The sequence below is a fragment of the Panthera onca genome, chromosome A2 (assembly GCF_046562875.1).
Source record: "Panthera onca isolate mPanOnc1 chromosome A2, mPanOnc1 haplotype 2, whole genome shotgun sequence".
NCBI classification, from domain to species: domain Eukaryota; kingdom Metazoa; phylum Chordata; class Mammalia; order Carnivora; family Felidae; genus Panthera; species Panthera onca.
In genome coordinates, this window is record NC_138340.1 from 40,787,431 (window position 1) to 40,812,801 (window position 25,371).

Genomic DNA, 25,371 nt, shown 5'->3' on the forward strand with positions numbered 1-25,371 from the left:
TTACTTAGAGAAACTGGCTGTTCCACCAAACCCCTGGCAACGGAAGCTGTACTTATCTTTCTGAACAATAGCCTCAGAAAATGTATTCTTTCTCTCTCAGACAAAAAGAAAAAAAAAAAAAAAAAGACAGTAAGTATGCTTTTGAGCTCTTGAGAAAGTGCTCTTGTCCAAGCCAATTTCTCTTCGGGAAAATCCACTCCCCTGACCTGGGAAATACAAAGACTGACCCTAAAACATGCAGTAAAAAGAGCTCCAAGTTGAAGAACGCTTCAAAAAGTCAATGGGGATGTAACAATATTAATAATGTCCTTAAAACAAAATCAAGTATCCCTTTAATACGTAAGTGACCACGATGTACCCGCTCCCGCAGAAAAGTGACTCTTAGACCCTAACATGTTCAGTTTGTTTTCCTGGTGACGTTTAACTGCATGTTTTCCTGAGGACATAAATGATCCTGAAGTGTTCTGCTTCGCACATGGCGGAATTCATTCAAACAAGAATGGAAAGCCAGACTTTGTTCTCTGTCTTCCCAAGGCTCCTTTCTCTGGGGAGAAGCATGTGGTCAAATTCCAGTGGGTTACATGAACTCCACTCATGGCTTATCTCATAGTTAGAGTTCCCACTCGGCCCAAAGTTTTGAAACGGACCATGAAAACACTCAAGAAATACAGACACTACGCCAATGTGTTTGGAATACCAACAGTGCTGCTTTTCCTGTTCCCCGTTTAATGTGCCGAGTTACATGGCTACGGCCTTGGAGACTTTCTTGTGGGATTCAACATATTACCTAGGATTCTCCTATTTAGTTTTGTCCTCACAGGAGACCCAACCACTTAGTCCATGTATTTACCCATTAAAAGAGCAATCAAAATGATCAAAAAACAGCAGCAGAAAACAGTCATTTGTATCCAACTTTGCACCAAGAGCCCATACAAGGAGACAATGAGTAACTGTCTCCCTTTGGGCAACCTGGGGCATCTGAGGCCATCTATGTGACCCTATTCCAGTGTGTTGGATGGTGGGCCAAGAGATCTACCTCCTCCATAGAAAATCCACAAACCTGCTCTATAAAACCTTAAAATGCTCCATGAAGAACTGAATAGAGAGAGTTGGGAATGCTGTGAGTGACTATCCTATCAAACTTTGCCTGCACATCCCTGGACCATCACTTGGTAAAACCGGCAACAGAAGACAGAACGATGCATTTGTAGCAGTAACTGTGTGCTGCGAGCTGGGAGGACATGAGCAAGCCCCCAGAGCTGCCACGATCTTACCCTGGGAACCAACGTGAACACCGACACAATGTGCACAACGGGTTGCTCATCTGGTTCTAACTAACAGACAACTCTCCAACGGCTTTCGCACAAAACTGTAACTGAAGCCCACAAAACAGATGCAAGGTTAAAGGAAGAGAGCCAAATTGTGAACATGACACTCATAATCTGGCTTCTCTATATTTAATATAAACAAAAACTTAACACCAAGGCAATCAGCGCTCCATAAAGTCCCACACAATGGGAGAGTTCTCCTGCCCAACCATCAGGAGGGTTCAGGCCTCCCTCCCTGACCAAACTGAACCGGATGAAGACGGGATGGCATTCAGCCTATTAAAAGACACTGCCCAGCATTCACATACCTCAATAATCCTGTCATGAATTTGCAGGCCTCCGTCCTTGGCTGCGGGCCCACTGTCAACTATTTTGGATACAAAGATTCCTTCAGTGGACGATCCATCTTGGTTGTCCTTTGGGTTAAAAAAACACACACATGAATGCTAGGCATTAACTTGGTTAAAGCTTACACTCTTAAACTATGATGGACTCAAGCTTATGTCAAAAGTGGCAATGGGGTGAAAGCCCATCTGTTACCCTAATTTCTGTTTTAATCTAAAATTAATACATGCACATGGTACGATGTTTCAAAACCTATCAAAATGTGTAAGTCCTTGCCACCTCCTACCCAGTGTCCTTTTCCCCTTTATAGCATCTTTCAGCAGTTTCTATACCCTTTCCAAAACATTTTTCATAGATCACCTTTCTTCAACATGTATCTGTTCCTTTTTCATGCATACAAACAGGAGTGTGCTCTCTCAATTCTTGTGCACCTTGCCTCTTTCACGTAACTTCACAAATCTTAGGGACTTTTCTCCAGTCTTCCTTTCTACCTCACTCCCTTAAATGGCTGAACGGTATCCCAGTAATGGGATAGTAAGCAGCTTCCATTTGTCATTCTCAGAGACAATGATGTGTCTCATACCTTCTTCCAACCTGTACAATGAAATATCTTTTGCGGTATTTATCTAGGGCATATCCCTAGCAATGCAACTGGTGGTCCAAGGATATGTAGATTTGACGGGCATTGCCAAATTAAGCACTCGTAGCTCATGAGAGTGTTTTTGCATAGCCTCGCCAGCACAAAGTACTATTAAAACTTTTAAGCACCCAACAATTTGATTGTGAAAATAGGTGTTTTATGCATGCTCTGATTTACATTAGAAAAGCTCACCACCAGCACCCCAATCCTAATAAATTCTCATCTCCGATCTCAAATCCCTTTAGATCTTTCAAAGTCTGGACTGAAACTTTCTGGGAAAAGCGACGGCTCGCTGCTCAAACTCCTTCCTTTATTTAAAATCAAAAAGCTCCAACAAGCTCATAAAAAAAAAACCCTCACAGCTTGTTCATGAACTTCTTTCCAAACAGCACTGGGATGAATTCTCTCCAAGTGTGTGGATTAAATTTCTAGTGATTAACAGATGGATTTATAAGTTAAACGGCCCAAGTATGTGTTGTTTCCAAACAAAAGCATTTGAAAAGTAATTTCAGGATCTTCCACAGAAACTCCAAATTCTGGAGTTGCCATAAGGCCGTAAGATGATCTATTTTAAAAATAATTTCTGTATACAGAAATACATATAAATCCCATTTGTTAAAAAGTAACAATGAAAATATAAAATGTTTCTCTTTACACAGAAAAGAAAAAACCCATATTCTAAAGGAGAAAGGGAGGACTTTAACGTAGTTCAATCGACCGCTTCAAGTGAAAGAGCAATGGATAAGAATAAGCAAATGCACACTCTGTACCTCTTCTCTCTCTCCCTCCATCCTCACCCCTGTCTCTCAAACACACACACACACACCCTATAAGGTCATAAGTAGGATTCGAAAGAAATCAAAATCACAACCTAAAATGAGCATTAAGTGTTTTCCCCAACATTTATCCCCCTGTGACAAAGATAGGTCTCCAAACTGACATCTGGATTCTATCAACACTCTTCCAAGAGACAAGGGTCAGCGAGACTGTGGGTGCTGTGCTAGATCAGCCATCCTCAACAGGCAGCCCTGCCCAGCATCACAGCACCCTGCATGGGGCCACTGCAGACTAACCCTTCACTGTCTGGATTTCTCCCTGCCTCCTTTCTCTCTCACAGCCGCCTCACTAATGCACTAATCCCAGCACATTCATGTGTCTCCCCACGTGCATATCTCAATTTTAAGTACACAGTTGGGCAACTGCTTCTATTTACTGACTACACGCTAGACAGCAGGCAGGTAGGGAGTACCCTGTGTCTACTGTTTCATCCTTCTAATAACTAAAAATGGTAAGTACTATACTATTCTCCATTTCATAGAGGAAAAACCTGAGACAGAGAGGTTAAATAACTTATCAGAGGTCACAGAGCTAAAAAGTAGCACAGGTCAGTTTCAAAACTAAAGGCATTCCCTTACACAAGCTCAAAGTGCAATACTGCCTCCTATGGAGAAAAATCTCAACAAGAAGCATTAATTCGGAAGTTCCACATTCCAGGCTATGGAATATTCCACTGGAGAAACCTGAAGAATCTCAATGGACCACACAGGATTTGATTTGTGGGCAATTGTGGGTTCCCTAAGAGGTGATGTCAATATACCCAATGAAAAGAGATCTGCACTCACTCTGAATTCGTTGCTTTGCATTTCTTGCCGGAAGAAGGAGATGGCAACAGGATTTTGATGTTGGTTTGTTTTGCAGAATACTACTTTGTGTACAAGTAATTTTTCTTAGGACAATCAGTAAGTTCAAGCAAAAGCAGAGGAACAGGCAAAAGCAAACAGCACAATTCAGGTTAAATTAATAAGACAGTGGTAGGAGGTGGAGAAAGAATGGGAAAAAAAAAATACAGCAAGGACAAAATCCAAGAAAACCAAAGCAATCCCATCCTGGAAAGCTAGATGTGTCTCTTCAAAGACATTGCTCGATTCTTTGTTTGGCCCCTCTCTGAATACATTTTAAGTCCAAGTTATTTATCAAGGTGAACTAACATGGCTCGGGATTTGTTTTGTTTTGCCAGCTTGAGAAAAGGAACAATCAAAGGGATTGTTTCCATCAGAGGGGTACCTGAAGATGAAGAATACCCGCCAAAGGCCGAAGTGACAGGTTTGACACACCAGACTGGCTGCTGTGTCTGAAGGGATATAAGAATTAATGAATGAATGATGTGACTCTGCGAAGGGCAGTGCATCATGCAAGGAAAAGCCTCGTGTCAGCGCCCCCCGGCCGGGCTTATGTCACAACCCAACCAAGCATCTAACACAAGAATCCCTTGGGAAACGCACACGTCATGGGTACTGCCTTCCACTTCCAGTTACTAACAATGAGTGTGCATTGTTGCTCATCTTGGCTTTTTAGCGTGTTCTCAATGACCTGCCAGATTTCCAGGCAACAGTTCAGAATACATTTAGGGTTCATTATGCTATTTCTGCTAATCAGGACAAGTTTTTTAAAAACACTATTGTAACCACATGCATATGGAATTAAACTTTCCTCCAGGGGACATGCACGCAGTTCTTGAAAAAAGTCCACAGGAACTAAGAACACTTATGAATGCTACAAAATTCATTCTGGCTTTCACTTCAATCAGCTTTTTAAAGGAGAAAGAAAAAAAAAAGCACCTAAAACATGTACTTTGATAAGCACAAGAAAGAACCATATTCCAATGAGGCTGGGAGTGGCCTTTCTTCCCAGAGACGGACAGAAAATAAATACGATCTTCACGGCCTTTCACGTATCAAGTTCTCCAACCGTCCCCAAGACACAGGCATGCCTCTCCATTTCAAGCATTTTGCCAACCGTGGGCTCCTTTTTCCTACATATGCTTTGGTGAGGCAGAGAACAGACCTTCCTGGTTTGGGCTCTTTCTGCTGTGGAAGTTGCTGAAACATCTAACAGTGAAGTGCATCTTAGCTGGTTGAAGTCATTTCTTAAAACTATTAACAGTGAGTAAGGACAGGAGAAATATTTACGAGGCCAAACCAAGGATGGCCTCTGTCATTCGCCCTAAGCGGCAGAGCACAACACATTCTAAAACGAGTTGGGGAACACGGACCGCTCGTTTCCTGGGACCAATTACTTAGACATCCGAGCCCCTCCCTCAGCCCTTCCCTTTGCTGGAGAGTGTAGACTCCTGGCAGCAAGGACTCAAGCAGAGCAGCATTGCAACATGCTGCCAAGCTGTTCAGCCAAATGGCTACAGTCAAAAGGAAAAAAGTACCAACGGGACAGAATTCTACACTTTCTTAAGAAAGTCACCGAGACAAGGAGACAAACACAACCGTGTGTGCCCATCCCTGGGGCTCAGCAAAATGTCCCCACCCCTCTTCATTCTCACAGTTTAATCTCGTGGTCTGAAGCGTTCTTCTCTGTATGTATGTTTTATAGGACAGATAATGGGTCAGTCCGTCATTTAATGGCTACATATCACCTGTAAGTTAAGTTGTCATTTCTTAAAATTAACCCTGTGTGTTTTTGAAACTGTGGCTTTGGCCTAAAGCCAAGGGAACTCAACCCTCATTTCTCCTCACGCTAACTCCCCCATCTTCTCCCAGTCTCTTTCTGACCACTTCCTGCCCGCTCCTCTACTCTAGCCATGCTGAACTCTTTGCAGTTTCCCCAAATGCCAACTCCGACCCTATTCTAGGCTTTGCATGGGCTTCCTCAGGCCTGTTCACTTTCCTCTAGCTCAAGTGGTCTTCAAAGATGGGCCTATGCACAGCAGTGCACTGGAACGATCAAAGAACATACAAGAAATTTTATTCACACTCACATTTTAATTTCATCTTTTAAAATGCTGCTTTTTGCATGAAACTTTTTTAAGTCACGTACCATAGTTCAGCAGTGAAAATATAATTTAGAGCTAACTAAATAAGCTCAATTTTTTACAGTTAAGAGCGCTCAACTAAATACAGTATATCTGGGCCCCAAGGGTGAGCCAGACCTAGGCACACAGTTTAGCCACATACAGATGCCTGGTATCTCCTTATCCTTCAGGATTCAGCTTAACATCTTCTCCGCTCTTTCTTGATCACCCTGGCCAGCGACACCCCTTGCTGCTTGGTCTCTACCACCTGCCGTGCTCCCATTTTTTTTCCTGCATCACATGTCCCCCAATCTGTAACTGTTATTATTTACCTGTTTCTTGCTTGATGTCCCCACCAGGACACAAACTCCATGACCACAGGGACCCAGTCTCCCTGGCCTCCACAGCATCTCCCAGCTCCTACCAAACAGCCTCTGTTCACGATTTTCTTTTCCTTCCCTTTGACGATTTTCCTTTTACACTAATAGATGAGGAAATGGCGAGCAGAAGAAACGAGCAACAGACGATGCACATTCAGATAACCCCACGTGAAAGGGGAGATCCTGCAACGCGCCCTTTGCCATGTCTGGTCCCCAGAGCCGTTTCAGCGGCCATTTTCCTCCCAGTTAAACCTACTGGTCTGAATTTGACCTCCTCTTTCTGGAGGGGGAGCTAATGATGAACGGGGTGAGCTGCAGTGGGAGGAAAAGCAAAGGGACGCAATCGTCTACAAATGAGGAACTGTCCCTAACTAATGAAGAGCTGACAGAGCAGAGCTCCAGAGCAGACTTGTAGGCACAGAGTCCCCGCTCCAGCTGGGTTACTCTGTTCCAACTGGCCGCATCTCACACAACGTTCTTCACTCAACTGCTACCCAACCAGACATGCCCCCTCCAAACCTAAACGGTTTAGATAAGCTGTTGTATTACTAGGACGATGCTATTTTAGGAGACCACAACTAAATAAAAACTCCTGAGGGTGAAGATGTTAGATAAACAATGAACTCCCTAATTAAAGAGAGCAGAATGAGGTGAGCGAGGTTTCTACTTCTCACTCCCCAAACCTTGACCCGTCTTCCTCCTACAGCAGGGAAAGGAAAAGTTTTAGTAATTAACATACCACACAAGGCCGGCCACCAATAATATTGAATCCCAGGGAGCCAGAGTCTCGATGTAGGACAAGAGTCAGACTTTTGGTTTCTTCTCCCTGTAGGGAACAGAGGAGTTCAAAATTTTATTTACAAACAGGGAATAAATGGTAGCAATTTCCTTTCTATCTAAGCAGACTCACGGGCTCTTAGCTCATCATTAAAACCCCACGTCTCTTGGGTAGTTTAAGCAAGGCAACTTTTAGGGCCCAAGCTGAAACCGTGTCCTGTGTTGAGGAGGTTACGAACGTTTCTAGATCCCAACCCTGCAGTGCCCGCATAAGAATGTCTGGCGATGTCCAGACATGCCTAATGAACATTATCTATCAATGACTCCTTGGTCTGCACACCCATCTTTCCTTTGACTGGCCCATCGCACGCCAACTGTCTAGACAGCTACTTTCTGTTTCTCAACCATCCTCAACAGCGCCATTCTTGTTTTGTCATGAGAGGTTCAAGGAGCAATGCTCTCGGAAGTCTGAGCACACGTATGGCCTGTCAATAGTCATCTGTGTTTGAGACACTTGGGGGAAAAGCAGTCTGTGCAAAGTCAGACGCGAACGTGGAGGGGAAAGAGAAAAATCCTGTATCTTACTGCAAAGCAAGGGGGAGGGGGGCAATTTCACAAAGTAATTACTGTCCAGTCCACAGGAGATGCCGAGACGTTTAACAGAAAACACTCTGTTCAAAGGAGGGCTGGTCAATGTGAACCCCTTTAAATCAAACAAGCAGAAGTCACCCAGGCGGGTCTCACAGGCAATGGTGAACAGTCAGAAGGGACAGAGATTCCATGGCACCTCAGTGAACACTCTCAAGTAACAGACAGATGAATAAAAATAGGTTTAACCTTACGTGCACACTGTCATTAAATAGGCATTGACATCAACATTAACCTCATTGAGACACCGCTGAAATGTTTCCACTTATTTGAATGATACACAAAACTTTACACGTAGGGACTGCAGAGACGTGCAAACGCTTCACTCACGTTTTCTGTTTAAACATGGTATTAAACACTACATTTTTTAAGATATGACTACTTCGTTAGAAGCTTAAAAAAAAACAAACAAACCCGTAACAGCTTATGACAAAATAGATTTTGTTCTGATATTTACCACTTCCTGATCAAACCTTTGCCTTCTCCTTTTTCTGTGGAAATAAATGACAACATTTGAATGGCATGAAGGCCAAGCATCTGACCCAGCTACACTGGCAAGGGAAACCACTCTTTCTGACGGGCAGTCAATGGCTTTTCTGAAGCACTGCTCCATTTACAGCTAGAGTTGTCAACAAAGAACTGTGGTTCTGTATTTGGGCAGCAGAAATGTGCCCAACACTGGGGTGCCTGGGTGGCTCAGTCAGTTAAGCGACTTCAGCTCAGGTCATGATCTCACGGTTTGTGACTTTGAGCCCCGCATCAGGCTCTGTGCTGACAGCTCAGAGCCTGGAGCCTGCTTCGGATTCTGTGTCTCACCCTCTCTGACCCTCCCCTGCTCACTTTCTGTGTCTGTCTCTCAGTAATAAATAAATGTAAAAAAAAATTTTTTTTTAATGTGCCCAACAGAACCAAATATATATATATATATGTGTGTGTGTGTGTGTATATATATATATATATATACACACACACACACACATATATATATATATATATGTGTGTGTGCATGTGTGTTTCTGTGTGTTTAAAGCTTTTGTTTTTTTTTTGGAATGTTTATTTATTTTTGAGAGAGAGAGAGAGAGAGAGAGAGAGAGAGACAAAGCATGAGCGGGGGAGGGGCAGAGAGAGAGGAAGACACAGAATCCGAAGCAGGCTCCAGGCTCCGAGCTGTCAGCACAGAGCCCGACACGGGGTTCGAACTCCCGAGCCGTGAGATCATGACGTGAGCCGAAGTTGGATGCTCAACTGACTGAGCCACCCAGGCACCCCGTTTAAAGCTCTCAGTAACCACAACTGTTTCTCCTGCCTAGTGTACAGAATTTAAAATATTAGAATTTTTCAAAATTTTAAAACTGTTACATAAGCCTAAGCATCAATTATTAAAATCCTGTAAAAACAAAAATGACAATTTTTCATTAGAAAAAGACAGTCTTTAGGGGCACCTGGGTGGCTCAGTCAGTGAAGCATCCGACTTCAGCTCGGGTCATAATCTCAGGGTTCATGAGTTCAAGCCCCATGTTGGGCTCTGTGCTGACAGCTCAGAGCCTGGAGCCTGCTTCCAATTCTGTCTCTCTGTCTCTGTCCCTCCCACACTTTCACTCTGTCTCAGTCTCTCTCTCTCTCTTTCTCTCTCAAAATTAAATAATAAAAAAAAGAAGAAAAAGACAGTTTTTAATGAAAGAACTAGGTGTCCTCTGAGAACAACACAATAAAATATTCACTTTCACCTGCTTGCTTACTTGATATGTAAAACAGAGTGTTTTAATGTAAAAGGCAAACAACTCTCTTATCAAGCTGCTGTACCTTAGCAAAAACAGAAAAGCCTCTATAATAACAAACTACCAATTTTGCAAAAAAAAAAAAAAAAAAAAAAAAGATCTCCAATCCCTGGTACCACCATCCAGAGTATCCGTCTGTCAGTGGTACTGATACAATTAAATTTGATCTACACAAGTTACCGGCCAAGAACGTCACTGTTCTAACAGAATAAACATTCGGGATCAACCAGATAGTTCTGAAATGTAAACGTGAGGATTCGCAAACTGAAATAGTTTATATCTCTCTGCCTTGGAAAAGCAAAATCCTGGTAAGTCCGCGTCTCACTTTGCTATCTTAGAGGGGTGAAAAAGTTAGAAATTCATTGGAATTTGACTGAGTTATCACACATATCTTGCATTTCTGGCTTTCCTAACTAATGATAGAAACTGCACGGTTACACAGTAATCCGAGGCAGATGGCTCTAGTCTGGCAATCTCAAATGATGTACTGAAGAGAACGCACAACGGAATTTTTTAAAAGACTAGTTTCAAACCCACTGTGTGATAACCCTTGCTCTAAAAATTATAGAAAAACAAGGAATTCTTATTACAGGGCATTCACATTTACTGGCTGCTTACCATGTCCCAGAAATTATATTAAACATTTATTTAAATGCTTTATTTTCTTTAATAAATCCAACCCATCTCCTCCACTGGCACTCTTACCACCCTCATGATATAGGTGGGAAGAGCTAGTAAGAGGTCTAGCTGGGTTTTAGACCCAGGCTCTCTGATTCTAGACGCCAGTTACTCTTCTACACTACTCCCTTTTCATGTTGAATGCAGAAAAGAAGGCCATGTGGGCTGGTAACCTCTTAGGTCTCTCTCAAGATGGTTCAATGTTTGGCATTCCATAAAGGAACTCATCATAGGAGCTCTCACCCGGGAAACCAACATCAACACAAAACTCCCAACTGTGCACTGAACTAATTATCTCCAGAAGACCCAATCTGAGATGCCCAGACACCTAAGTCTATACCTAGACTCCCAGATCTCTCTCCAGGGACAAGCCAGACAATGCCTCAGACACAGCATTCCTCAGCCAAACAGCGATTTGCAAAGAACATTTTGGAACAATCAGTTTGACCATCTAAACTTCCCTGCCAGATGCAATCACTGGAGAGAAAGAAGGGGTATTCTCATTTCTACAAGCACCTTGATGTAGTCTGCTGTCCAGGAAGGTAAGAACTGGCTTCAAGTGCCATTGCCTATTTTAGGACTGATTTGTAATAGTGAGCCAACGCAGGCAAGACTCACCACACGATGCCGGGAGCAACAAAAGAAGAGAAAAGCTGCATCTGGGCTGAATTTCTTTCATTTCTCCATCTAACTTCCAGAGGTCTCTTCTCCTCTGACACCACGAACTTGACTCTGGTTTTCCCTTTCCATTCCTCTCCCCATAAAGCAATCTCAACTACTCTACTTTTTAATTCTTCACAAAGAAACATTAATCGAGAATTTAAACACTGGGCTTCACACAACGTATTTAACACGTTAACGTTAATTCCTGCTTATATCATTTAACCTGGTACTGAGCTGAAAATGCTTCAGGATGGAGGGCATTTAAATGCTTCTGGCTCAATTATGCTCTATGTAATTAAAGAGACATATATAAATGGGACAAGGGCAAAGGCTCCTGTCAATGCCGCTTTGCTGACTTTTCACGGAAATGTTAACGACGGGTTCTTTCGTCTAAAGAAAAATTTAACCGATATTAATCTGTATGGGGAGTTTATCATAACCCATGCTTTGAAATGTTCTCAATGGCCTAATGAAGTAATACAAACAAGGGGAAGAGCTCTATTTCACATAAACACCTGACTAAAGGATCAGCTTTGTGAAGCAGGCACTGTATCCACAGTCTAACCTGAGAAACTGAGGCTTCAAGAAATTCAGACACTTGCTTAAGATCACACAGCTGCAAAGAGGGAGAGCCAGGAATCAAGATCCATGGGACTCCAACATCCGTGTTCTTTGTACTCCGTGGGTAAATTCTGGCACTGTATCTTAAATCCTTTTGCCTCACAAGAGTGAGCCTCCACATTAAAATGTCATGAAGGATTAGACATCTAATTAGTTTTGTAATCAGAGTTTTAAGCAAGGTTTCTTTGGACTATGTAATAACAGTGGCAAAGATTAGAGTGTCTATTATACCGTGAAGGGTATCATAAGAGTATTATGCCCCTGACAGGAACGGGGTGATGGTTAAGATCTCGGACTGCACAGTCAGAACCTGAGGTGAGTTTCCTCATACCCAGAATGGGCATAATAATGGTTTCTTCTCACATCACGGGGTTATTATAAAGCATGAATGAGATAGACAACTGCCGACCAGTGCCTCAGTACAGTGCCCGGCCAACAGACTTGCTCACAAGACGAACAGGGCACAGTGTGTGGTGAACGCTATGACACTGAGCACTGAGGGCCCTGGTTCTCTTTAGCCACATAAATTACTCTGCCACAAAGTCCAAGCAAATCCCAAATTAACTCAGTCCATCTAAGGCAAGTTTGGGAGAGCCTCAAGTTAAGCAAAATACGATAGTTATGTATTCATCATACCATCTGGCCGTACGATGGGAATTCTTCCACGTATGTGTCTCTGTTTTCCCCCCAAAGTCTGGAGACAGAGTGGCACGTTCTAGGAGGGCTGGTTAAGTGCCAACAGATAGTCGGTATTTTAGAGATGGTAGCAGGATGACAAGTAAACACAATAGGAGCAGCTGGGGTTGAACCTTCAGTGCAGCGAGCTAGGACAGGCAAGTGATACTGTCCCGGTGGGATACGGGGACAAGGAGGGGAAGTCAGACACATGACGTACCCAGGCCTTGAGGGAGGTGGCCATGAGAGAACAGGGAAACAGGTGTTGGCTCACAATGGGACAGGAGAAACAGTAAGTCCAAGAACGTGTGGACTTGGATAGGGATAGCAAACCTAGAAGATGCTGGGGAGATGGAAAGTGAGGGGTAACTGGCGACCACTGAGGCATGTGGACTGCTCCACATTCTACCAGATCAGTGGGTCCTGATGGGCTGGGAAGAAAAGGTGAAAAACAGGAAAATCAGCAACAAAAATGTTGGTGACATGGCATCTCCTTGGCTGCTTTCCCTAGAACTGCCCCTATCCTATTCCTCTTCTCTGGTGGCCTGTGTCTCTTTCCTTCAGGAGCCAGGACCCGGGAGACAGGCGTGTCTCACCAACAGCCTGGGCAGCAGATGGAAAACGACGCCTCCAGTCGTTCTCTGGACCCCAGATACAGCACGGGCTCCTTGGGGTGGGGGGGGGGTGGGGCTGGAAGCTCTCACAGATCCTCAGCTCCCCAGCCTCCACCCAAGAACACAGCTCACTGCTGGGTCCCTAGGGCAGGGGAGGACCTCTTGGGGAGGTGCTTAGGTCTTTAGAATTAAGAAAGAACAGAGATATATTAGCCTTGGAGAAGGAGATGTGGGCACCAAGCCCTAAATAAATGGCACGAAAAGTCCACATAACTTACACCATTAAGTCACAGCAGAAATGGAAACTCAATGTTCATGAACACCATAGTTGATTTCTCTGAAAATAAGCTTTGCTATCATATTCGAACAAGTAAATACTGGATCAATGTTTAAATTGTCCAAAACACAATCTGCTCAAATTTCAACTCAAGGTCTAAGTAGACAACAATATGGGAGGAAAAGTCAACGGTGGAAAAGGCAAAAATCAAATTTACTTTGTCAAAGTCACCTTACATGGTGGCGGGGGGGGGGGGGGGGGGGGGGGGAGGAGTCTTTGTTTTTTAAGTGTCCAAGGACATGAAGTGTCTCCTACAGGAAAAGTCCCTTTTCCTTAGTATTACTCTGTCACCACCCTCCTCCAAACAATCTGGCCTCAGAAGCTTGGATGTGTGCCATCTCCTAATCCATGCGGTGGCCTCCAGAGCCCATCCATGCCACTGTCAACGTGGATTCTTTCTAAACACTCCTTTCCGCCCAGTGACGGGTGTTCCCCAATCATTGGTGTTGTGGGACTCACAGCCGAGAACTGGCTGGACTGGAAAGCTGCCCAGCGGGTTCTGAGAACTGTAATTGACTGACCGCCAGTCTATGTATCTGGGGTGACAGGACACCTCTCAGCCTCAGATTATGCAAAGCTTTCAGAGAGTCCCACAGCTGGGAAACAGCTCTGTCTGTGCACTAGTGACAAGAAAGCACAAAAATGTACAGCGGTGGGGGCTGGGAGACCAGGAGGCAGAGCTGGCTGCCAGAAATTCCCTACTGAAGAGATGAGGGTATCTTCACTTCCTTACACCAAAATGTGTTTGTCCTCTTTGTCATTCAAACTATGTTTCTAATGGCTGGCTGGGGTCAATCTCCTCCCTGTAACTCAACCTCCAGTTCTAAAGAAGGGATATTCTTGGGGGAAGAACAGGGGAGGACTGTTCAAGCCTCAAACTGAAGGCAGTCATGAGGTTGATGCAAACGAACTGAAAATGGATGAGAGGCGCCCGGGTGGCTTAGTCAGTTAAGACCCACTCAGGTCACAATCTTGCGGTTCGTGGGTCAGGCCCCATCGGGCTCTTTGCTGACAGCTCAGAGCCTAGAGGCTGCTTCGGATTCTGCGTCTCCCTCTCTCTCTCTGCCCCTCCCCTGCTCATGCTCGGACTCTATCTCAAAAATAAACATTGAAAAAGAAATGTATGAGACAGTCAATGGAAGTATCAGTGGTGTGCATCTGTCACCAAAATAGAAGAAAGCAAAGATGAGAAAGGCAAAGAGGATGGAAAAACAGGTGGAAAGAAATACAAAAAGAGCTTCTCTGAAGTCATACTATCTACAGAATAGTATACATAAACCCATCCATAGGCCAAACAAGTTATTTTTGAAAAACAGTATAGAGAAACAGTCCCGAGGTTCAAAGGTACATATGTAGTGTCTACTGTGCAGTTTTATTTAAATAACGTAAGAAATCCCTAAAAATTTACTTCTTTATTCCCATGAGTTTGATTTCAAGTCTGCACCTTTAACTTTTATCAACTCCTGTCTCTCCTGGTGAACATCTACAAGCAAGCCTTCACCGGAAAACTAACAAACAAGAACAAACTTCATTTAAGGAGCTACCAAATTGTCACATTTCCATAGGGTAAGCAAGCAAAAGTTCCACAGCTGGAACCCGGTTAAGTTCTCCCTTATAGGAAGGCAGGGGCTCTGCCCAGCCAAACTCTCCTGAGCCTTGTTACTTTCAGTTAGACAGACACAAACACACCTAACAACCCCCTAAGCCTCATTTTATTCATGAGCTTTAACCACCTCCTTTACATGTTAGCCCAGAGGCTACCCTGACACAGCGAAACTGACCTGGCATGTTTCTCTTCTACCCAGTGGCCACCAGGGGAAAAGAGTCAGATAGGAACCCAGAGAACTAGTCACTCAGGGCAGCACGACTCTCACAATGAAACTGTGACCCTGTGAGCAAAAACCCCTGCCCATCTTCTCCATTACACCACTTCAAATTTCTCATGTTTCTTCAGCAATTCCTTTTAAAAAGATCTAAAAAACCTACAGGTGCCAGGCGCTCAACAGATGTCCAATCAATGCTCGTTAAGGCTTACTGTGCACCTAACACCAATCACCTGGTTTAATCCTAAAGCCAACTCTATCAGCCCAAATAGTATCCCATTTTAGAGATAAGACAAATAAGGCTTACAGGAGGTTACAAGATCCTCCCAGAGGCCCTTAACAATGAGCCAGAGGAAACATGTGAATCCTATTTTCACCAACTCCAGGACTACATACGGCAGAGACACAGACACCTGAAAACAGCGCCTAGAAAAATTCTAAGGGTGACCTCTCTGCCCAGGACTCATTGCTGCTTAACCGCTGCCCAAAGAATAGTTCATCCCTCCCCGTTCCAGGCGACACTGCTGCAGGACCCACTCACACACGGGCTGCACGGGGTCTCTGTCCCCTAAGCTCCCCACGAATGTATATATGGAACGGGTGAGAAAGGTGGATGCCTGTGTCCATCTGTTAGTTATTTTCTTTACAAGACTAATCATTATGTTATACCACTTCCCTTTTTTATTGGAACAGGCTTATTAGAACACCATTAGTTCAGGGGGGGCAGAAGCTAAGCCATGGCAAAAGAGCTTGAGTAAACAAAGAGTAGGAAGACTTGTGTCGTGTTTTCAAAGACTCAAGTGGGTGTCTGACCCCATGGGTTAAAGCTGCTCAGGTTGACCTCTGTATCCAGTGGTGCCTATCATGGTGCCTGGCACAATGTGTCTAAGAATGTGTGGAGCTAAACAGCAAGAATACACTCGGAAAATATTCTATTTACTTTCTACCATCAACCACTCTGTAAATTATTAACATGAAAATTAGAGAAATGAGCCACTATTCCATCCAGGATTCCATTTCTTTCTTTTTTGTTTTACTGGATTCTCTTTTCATAGGATCTGTTTTATGTTCTGTGTGTTCTACACCAGACCTATAAAAATGGGAGTCACGGCATGGGAAGAACACACTTCATCAACATGGACCGGAAGCCATCAAACCAACTAGAAGGAGCCAAAGGAAGACGATGGGAGAAGATGTTTAATCTTCCAGGCCTCGGTTTCTCCGCCTGTAATATGGAAGGTAATGGTTTGTTGTACCTACCTCACGGGGTCTGAGGATAAAATAAACACCTCCAATTAACATAGTGCCTGCATATATAAATAATAGCCCTCTAGAAACATGTATGAGACCTCACAGGAAACAGTGCCTCGGAAGAAAATGCTTTTCTTATTGTGGCCATAGTGTATGAGCCTGGAGTCAGACACTGGGCTCAAATCCCAGTTTTATACTTGGAATCTCTGTAACTTCTGGACTTTACCTAACTTTTATCTAACGTGTTTTAGAGAAAAAAAAAAGAGAGATCTACCTAATGAAAAAGATGGAGGAGCTCATATACATACGTACATAAAGCACCCTAAGTGTATGGCACCCAACGTAATTCAATGAATACTTCTTTTCCTTTCAAGCTCCTGGTTCTATACTCTAATGCATAACAGCCTTATAGATTCTTAATTTTTTTTTTTTTTTTTTACATTTTATTTTTGATAGAGACAGAGCACAAGTGGGGGAGGGGCAGAGAGACAGAGACACAGAATCTGAAGCAGGCTCCAGGGTCTGAGCTGTCAGCACAGAGCCCGACGCGGGGCTCAAACCCACAAACCTCGGGATCATGACTTGAGCCGAAGTTGAACCCTTAGCCAACGAGCCACCCAGGCGCCCCACGGCCTTATAGATTCTTATGCGTCAAATATTTTTACAAACAGGCAAGCATTATTTCCAAATGCAGAAGGAACCACTTATGAATAAATATCATCAGAATTCCCAATTCAAAAAGTTCAGTTCTAATTATTCAATTAAGAGTAGCTAACATAATGTAAACCAAATCTTAATTCTGTGTATCAAACACTTAAATTAAATGGATTGACAGCCCACAATTCCTTTAGCTCAACTGAGCTGTTTTGTTAGATGCACTAGGAAATGGTTATTCGCTGAAGCTTTTCCAGAAACAGAAAATACACTGGAAGGTGAACACTGTGATAGATACATTTCAAAGTGTTTGCACATCTGGAAAGCCTTTTGATACAATTGTCTATTAGATTCACTTACCTCCAGGAGTTCTGAAATGGACAAAATCGTTTCTGGGATTTGGTGCTTGATACAATTTGATCTGGGTGGATCCAGCAGAACAAAAAGAATGCCTCCCAAAAACCTGGGAACAATTTTGTTAACTTGGGGGTCACGGAAAAACTCATTCTTTTTCAATACAAGCTCACTGTTGGTTTTCAGAAAACTGAAAAGTTGTGATGGCTGACAAGACAGCCTCTCCAATCTTGAATTCACCCACAAAACCCACACATATTGAAAGCTTACAGCGCACTTGGCAATCTTGTGTCCAGGGCACAGCCCTGAAGAAGAGGGACGTGCTTCCTCCTGGGGAGACACAATAAACAGCCCTTCCAATTATTTAGTTACAGCTTTGATAAACACCATGCAGGAGGAGGACCAAAGTGAACATCTCAGGGCACCAGACCTCATCTACGAGGTGAGAGAGGGCTTCGTGGATGTAGGAGTGCTTGAGCTGGGATGGGAAGGATAGAAAGGTTATCTAGTGATGAACAAACCTTAAGGGCTGGCATAAAGGCAGGGGCAGAAGGCGACATTTCAAAATTTGTGGATTATCTAGTGATGAGTATTTGCAAAGACTTGTAAGTAGAGAAAAGATCAAGTGTAAAGGCCCAGGGGCAGAAAGGAGCATAGGGTCATATTCATGGAACTTCCTGAGACTCAAGAAGCTAGGAAGAGAGAAGCAACAGGGTAAGAATGCAAGCAGACAGACAGGTGGTGGCTGGCAGGATCCAGAGCACCATGGACCTTACAGCCACGCAAGTGAAACTAGAAAACAAATGAAGGGTTTCAGAAGGCTTCAGATTGACATTTCTGTTCTTCTTTGTAAGTCTGAGAGAGAAAAAGAGGGCGCATATGCACAAGCAGAGGAGGGGCAGGCAGAGAGGGAGAGAGAATCCCTGGCAGGCTCCTTGATTGTCAACACAGGGCCTGACACGGGGCTCAAGCTCACAAACTGTGAGATCATGACCTCAGCTGAAATCAAGAGTCGGACACTTAACCAACTAAGTCACCCAGGCCCCCCTCAACCTGACATTTCTAAGAGATTATTCCCGGTGGTAGGTAATTGCATGAGAGCAAGAAAATATGTAGTGGGAGCAGTTGTGGTATAGGCAAGAGGTGGTGGTGGCTGAGATCAAGACTGATTTTGTTTCCGAGGTGACATCTGGCAATGTCTGGAGACACCTGTGATCACCCCAACCTGAGCAGTGCTACGGGCATCCAGCAGATAGAGCCAGGGATGCCGTTAAAGATCCTATAAAACAAGGAACACTGTCCCCGCCCCCCCCCCCCCAACACACATACAATGCAGGATTATCTAGCCCAAAATGTTAATAGCTGGAGTTGGAAAACCGATGGTTTGAACCAGGGATATCACTGGATGGGGAGACAGAGCAGTAAATAGATTCCAAAAGTATTTTGGAGGGGCACCTCGATGGCTCAGTGGGTTAAGCGTCCGACTTCGGCTCAGGTCACGATCTCACGGTTCGTGAGTTCCAGCCCCGCAATAGGCTCTGTATTGACAGCTCAGAGCCTGGAGCCTGTTTCGGATTCTGTGTCTCCCTCTCTCTCTGCCCCTCCTCCACTTGCACTCTGCCCCTCTCAAAAATAAACATTTAAAAAAATTTTTAAAAGGGTTTTGGACGGAAAATCACTAAGACTTAATGACGGACTGGATACAGAAATAAAAGTGCAAAGGTACCAAGGAGGAGTCCAGTAATTTTCAAGAAAATTTATGCTCAGAACTTTCCCTTGCTTGGAAAGCCAGAGAAGTCTATGAAATGCTTTTTCTCTTAGAATCAGGTAGGTCAGTCAGGGTGGAAAAACTGAGGCTGGCAGCAAAACTCTTGAACTTATTCAACCAAACCGTCATCACCAAGTCTGCTGCGGCCCAGAAGCAGCTTCTTATTGGTTAAAGATGCCTGGTCAGACCGTAGTTAACCACTGTGTAACTGCTGGGTAGGCCTGGGTTTTAGAACTTTACCCCGGTCTTTTGTAAAAGGAGACTAATATGTGTTCATCTACGTCTGTACTTGAACCCTAACTCTTCATCCAGAAGAGTAGCTAACCCAGCCTGACAAGCAGAGCAGCATCACCTGGGAGCTTGTGAGAACTACAGACTCTGAGGCCCCAAGCCAGCCCTAATGGATCAGTATCTTGAGGAGGTAAGACACGGCAAAGTGTTTTAACAAGCTATCTGGGTGATTTCCGATCACAGGGATGTTTGAGAAGCAAGCCCTAGTACCCATTTTAGAGCAGGAGAAACAACATCTATGTAGGTCCAGCACAGACAAATCCTCAACACTCAGGGAGCGTCCAAAACCCAAAGGTTAAGGTCATTTTTAAAATGCCAGATCATTTTATGGAACAAGGTTTAGGTCTTGAAGGGCTGGTAGGGAAAATCTAAGTGTTTCTTATCTACTTCAGCTTGGGACAGATAAACATTACGACTTATTAAAAAAAAAAAAAAATCAAGTGTTGTGCATCAGAGTTTCCAAGCAATATAAATCCTTCTGCCTTTTGGAAGAGAATAAACAGTACCCAGCAGGAACAGAGAGTCGACCCAATGAAATAAACAAGTTCTTAAACAGCTCGCAGTGGGAGAGGTTTTTCTGGCTGATGCAGGGCCAGCAAAAGCTTTTCAGAGAGGGCCACTGAGGGTTAACTTTGGGGCAAGAGGAGCAAGCTTCCCTGAGGCCTCAGTTGAGGCCAGCCAGGGTCTGAAGCCAGAGAGAGGAACTTATGCAAACTGCAGGCCAGGCCATTCTTGGCTGTCCTTGAGGCTAGCGCTGGGGTGCATAGGAGTCCCAGGGCAGGCTCCAACTCCAGACCCAAACTTTCTCTGTGAGCTCAAAAAGCAACATCATCTTGTCCCTAAGCTTAATACCCTTGATTATCCTATTGGCTCACCCAGCACAGCTCCAAACACAACCACAGTTCAGATTCAAGTATCCTATTTTTGATTCCGAGAGAAGGTTTAACCAAACACTCCAGAAAGAAAACAGAAAGGCAAGAAGAAATAATAAACTAGCTTAACAATGAATGACGTATCAACTCTGGGGTAGTGAATGGCTTATTTATAAATAAGCATCACTTAAAACTACGCAGGAAGTTCGCATGACAGCATAAACAAGAGAAACTCAGGAACTCTTCTGCTGCAAACCCGATGCCTGCTAGAGGACCAAGTCTTGCCCTCTGTTTTGGTGAGCAGGCTCACACCAGTCTTTTGTATGCCTGTGCGGTCCTGGGTGAGCCTCTCAGTTGTAAATATTTGCCCTTCGCCCAGAGCTGGCCAGCTGCTCAGACTGGGCTGACAGGCCAGGGGGCCAGGATGGGGAGGGGAGGAGCGGGGAGAGGGAAAACTTGCAGGCCTGGTGTGTGCATAAAGAGGGGGTTGGGAGAGGGCAGAGAGAGGCGAAGCAGATGCAGGCCCCTGGGGCAAATATGTTCTCCCGCAGCCATATGGAACAGGCAACCACACAGTGGCACCACGCCCCTCCCCGTTTGCATAAAACGTGGCCTGTACAATCAGGAAAACCCTGGTTCTCAACAGGCGATTTTGCACGCGTCCAAACACACACCCCACCCCCAGAGAACACCTGATAATATTTGGAGACATTTTTAGTTGTCATGTCTTGGAGGCAAGAGTGCTACTGGTATCTAGTGGGTAGAGGCCAGGGAAGCTGCTAAACATTTTACAATGCAGAGGACGGCCGCCTCCAATAAAGAATGATGGGACTCAGTATGTCAATACATCCCAACGCTGATAACTCCGATGCAGAACCCGAATCCTCACTCTGTTCCCGGAGTCACAGTATGACTCTGGACAAGTTCTATGACCTCTCTGAACCTGCTTCCTCCACCTGAAAGGATTAAGTAGATAATGCCTGTAAAGTGCTTCCCACAGTTGCTAGAACATAATAAACACTCAAAAAATGGGCCTTGGGTTTACACTGAGAGGCAACACAATAGTGCTTATGACCCTGGGCTGGAAAGACAGGCACTTGAGTGTTCAGAAGGCAACTCTGGCACTAAAAGCTATGACCCAGGTACATGACTGCCCCTCACAGGGACTCAGTCTCTTCATCTACAAAATGGGAAGCATCCCAGCTGCCTCACTTGATTAAAAAGGAAACACCTGAGAAGTACTTAGCATAAGGCCTAGAGCAAAGCAAGCCTTCACTCAGGGTGACCATTGTAATTACACCAACTATCAGCTCAAGGGGATGGCCCCAGGGGGATGTTAACACTTTGCTGAGCACACACTCTCCACCCAGCACAGGGCCAGGTCTTTGTAACTATTCTTTCCCAGGAGGCTGACAACCACCCATTTTACATTTAGGTAAACTGATGCACCTGGATGTTAAACTTCACAGTCACTCAGTTGGTGAGCAAAACACCCAAGTTCTAAAATAGTTCCAGTTTGAAAGAACTTCCTCTCAATTATTACTTTATGATTGGTGGCACTTTCTTTTTTTCTGGAATCCCCGCATGAACGCCACAGACGGGGCCTGGCTGTGTTTTACCCGTGTCACATCTCTAGGGACCAGTTTCTAACTTTAGAGAGGCTACGCAGCTTGCTCAAGGTCAGCCAGCCAGTTGGCAGCACAGCCCATGTCTGAATCCAGCTTTCACTCCAGGGGCCTTTCTTCTGGAATCCTTCTGAACTTATTCAGAACTGTGTGTTTCATTTGCTCTTCCTGAAATTCCTAAGGATGCATGGATACAGTTTACCCTGTGTGTCGATATCGCAATCCTTCGTGCCACAGGTATAGAGAACTAGGTTTTTCAACCTTAAGAAGTTAAGCAACTTCCCCAAGATCACCTAGCTGATCTGAGCAGCAAAACGTCTGACTTTGGAACTGCACTCATTCTTACTCCACGCTGTGGGGTCCTTTTAGTCTTTCCAGACCCCCGGAAGCTGCTGTAGCTACATTTCACCCGGTGTATGTGATCTGCAGGGACCATAGTTTCCAAGCTTAAACTGTTTCAGCGGCCCGCTCTTAGTGATACAGCGAGTAAGCAGTGGAAGGAGGCGGCAGGGATGCTCCTGGGAAGTTCCAGGCATCCCGGTGCCCAAAGGGACCAGGAGGGGCCCTGGGTACCCAGGGGAGCCCGGCAGGGGGTTGGGGCCGGTGGCGGGCGCCTACCTTGCCGCCGGGCGGCGCGGCCACGCAGCGGCTGAGCGAGTCGAGGCGCGCGCTGTACTCCGTGAACTTCTTTTGGTAGCGCAGTGCGGTCATCTGCAGCTCCAGCTGCGCCGCGGCCAGCTGCGCCACCAGCGACTTCTCGCGCTTCCCCGCGCGCAGCGCCTCCTTCTTGAGCGCCTTGTGCAGCGCGCCCAGGCGGGCCTGCAGCGCGCTGTTATGCGCCCGCAGGGCCCTGGCGCAGCAGTGGCCGCCCGCGCGCTGCTCGCCGTGCGTCAGGGGCAGCCCGCAGCCCTCCTGGCAGCGGCCCACCGGCCGCGCGTCGCACGCGTCGCGCATGTGCGCCTCCACGTCGCGCCGCAGCAGCACCTGGCCGCAGCCCGCGTGGCGGCAGCGCGCGGGCGCGAAGTCGCAGCGCTCGAGGTGCTCTGGCAGCTGCTGCAGCTTGACCACCCGGCCGCAGCCTCGCGCCGCGTGCGCGCACTTGATGTCCAGCTTGAGGATGAGGCGCTTGAGCGGCAGGACGTGGTTGAGCTCCTTGGCCGACAGGCGACCGCGGCAGCGCGCCGGGCAGCTGCCCTCCTGCACCACCCAGGGCAACACGCAGCCGGCGCAGAAGACGTGGCCGCACGGCGTGGTCAGCGGGTCCTCCAGGACCTTGTGGCACAGCGCGCACTTCAGGTCCGGGTCCACGTCGCCGTCGAACCGGTCCAGCTCGAAGCCCATGGTGGCGGCCGGGGCCCGGGGTCGCCGCCGGGCGGCCGGCCGCCCCCTCCCTCCCTGCGAGGCAGCCCAGACGCGCCGGCTGCGCCTCCCGCTCGCTCGCTCGCTCTCCCCGGACTGAGCCTAATTGCTCCAGACTTCCTCGGAAAATGCCCGAGGAACAGGACTCCTCCAGCCGTATATGCGCGAGCGCGTGCGCACGTACATCCTGCCTCGGCTGTCTCCGGCCCGCCCCCTGCCACAAGGAGGAGGCAGAGGAGGATGGGGAGACCCCGAGAGAGGACTGGCCTGCCCAGGACGCCAGTCTGAGCCCTTCTCTCCGGCGACTCCTCTCTGCTCTCTTGCAGTTTTTGCTAGAGGGTACCAACACAGGCCAAGAAAAGCTCACTGAGTTTGGAGCGGAGGCTGCTGTTGCCGCCCAGAGACTTCTCCTGGAGCCCCTTCCGGGACAGATCGTGACTTTTAACTCCCCTCCCCCGCCCTCTCTTTTCTTGGCTGATTGCAGAGAACGAAAAATATTTTGGGGTCAGCTATCTCAGCACTTACGGTCTTTATTTATTTCATTCCAGGGAAAGTTACTGAGCCTGCGGAACGCTCCAGCAACTGCAGTTGCGACCCGAGGTTCTGCGGACCCCAGGATTTGGGCAGGCCGAGGATTCCAGGACCAGAGGGCGAATCTGCAGGGGGGAATGTGCGGGGAAGAGAGCTGCTCACAGGCTGTCGGGATGGGAGAGGGTAGAGTCCTGGCTCCGTCCATTTCACTTAACACCTCTCAAGTGTCCGCGCTTCTAAATCGGTCCCTTTAAAAATCATCAGTACGATGTTGTGAGAGAGTGTTAGCGCCATTTAAAAATTGTTTTACTGCATGACAAGAGAAGTAACGCTGGTCCTACAAAGTGAAAAATCGCACAAGTATAAACCTGAGAGAAGTTCCCCATAACCCACCCTCACATCCCCAGTCATGTGAACTGTGTTCAGTTTTTTTTTTCCTTTGTTATACACAAATATTACTTTGTTATATTTCCATTTTCCACTTAGGGGACACTCAGGCTGGGAGAAGAAAAAAAAAGTGCTGTCAGATGTCCTACAGCAGTGTTTCTCAAATTTTAATGTGGAGGTGGATTCTGATCCCGATCCGTAGGTCTGGGGCGGGGCCTGAGAATCTCCAGGTTAAAAGAGCTTCCAACAAGAGGCTGATGCTTCCGGTGGCTGTACCTCCACCTGATTGGAAAGTGGCCCTCCTTGAACCTGGACTTTTTTCCTTCTACTCAGGGGCAGTTTTTCAAGCGGTGTCGTGACACTTGTAGTTTTCAGCAATACTCCAGTGTGTTGAAGGAATACGTTGAGATTGCAAGTTAGATGATAAAAAATACATAGCAGCATCCATGGACTTGGTGATTTTCTTTTTCTCCCAAGGTTATAGACATTGATGAGAAACATGCAGTCAGCACCAGTTAGGAAGAAACCAAGGGAAAGAATTCTCATTTGGACTCTGCTGGCAGTTTCTGAATAGTGAAGTGGAAAAGTTGGATCTCTGTGTTTAGTGTGGCTCTGAGGTCTAGAAAGTGGGATTACAACATCCATTTTGTCTAATTGCTTTTACTTCTCTCCTTTATCTGGCTGCTACAGCCCCATGACCTTCACTAGTTAACTGCTTCACCAGAGTGAAAGGATTCCCTTGATGTCCATAGGATTACTTGTTTTGAACTGACCTTTAAAAAGATGTCACTGACTAGGTTTTTCAATGCATCATTGAGGTCACTGGACAGTGTTCTTTAATCAGTGTTGGTGGCATTTGCTGTTTGTGGTAGAGGCTTTCTTTTCATTGCTGTAATCAATTAACGCATTTCTTTGATAGTACATGGGGTGGAATATAATTGGCCTTTGTTCAGAAAAGCATGTGCCAGGAATCCTCCATCAGTATATTTATTAAGCAGCTCACAGGTTCTCAGATAATGAGTAAGAAACACATTCTTTTCAACAAAGGTGTGTGGGCTTGTCAGTTTCACAGGGTGGGCTAGTGTCAACAGGGGGATAATCTTCAAACCAAACTGGTTTTGAGAAACCGGGGGAAGCTCATCATACACCATAAATGGGAAATCAGTGCTT

At 45.7% G+C, this 25,371-nt stretch overlaps 1 protein-coding gene and 1 long non-coding RNA gene across 2 annotated transcripts in view; one reads left to right on the top strand and one right to left on the bottom strand.

Moving 5' to 3' along the window:
- Positions 1-23,374, bottom strand: part of PDZRN3 (PDZ domain containing ring finger 3) — a 238,209-nt gene extending 214,835 nt beyond the window's left edge. The window contains exons 1-3 of the mRNA XM_078442813.2: positions 22,543-23,374; positions 7,235-7,321; positions 1,637-1,744 (exon numbers count right to left, since the gene is read on the bottom strand). Of these exons, the coding sequence (XP_078298939.1) occupies positions 1,637-1,744; positions 7,235-7,321; positions 22,543-23,265 (918 nt within the window). The 5' untranslated portion in view covers positions 23,266-23,374. The remainder of the gene's footprint in view (positions 1-1,636; positions 1,745-7,234; positions 7,322-22,542) is intronic.
- Positions 10,397-24,624, top strand: LOC132678760 (uncharacterized). The gene is made up of 4 exons (XR_009609803.2): positions 10,397-10,918; positions 16,165-16,348; positions 19,449-19,557; positions 23,832-24,624. It is a non-coding gene; the product is annotated as an uncharacterized LOC132678760 (long non-coding RNA).
- Positions 24,625-25,371: the final 747 nt, after the last annotated feature.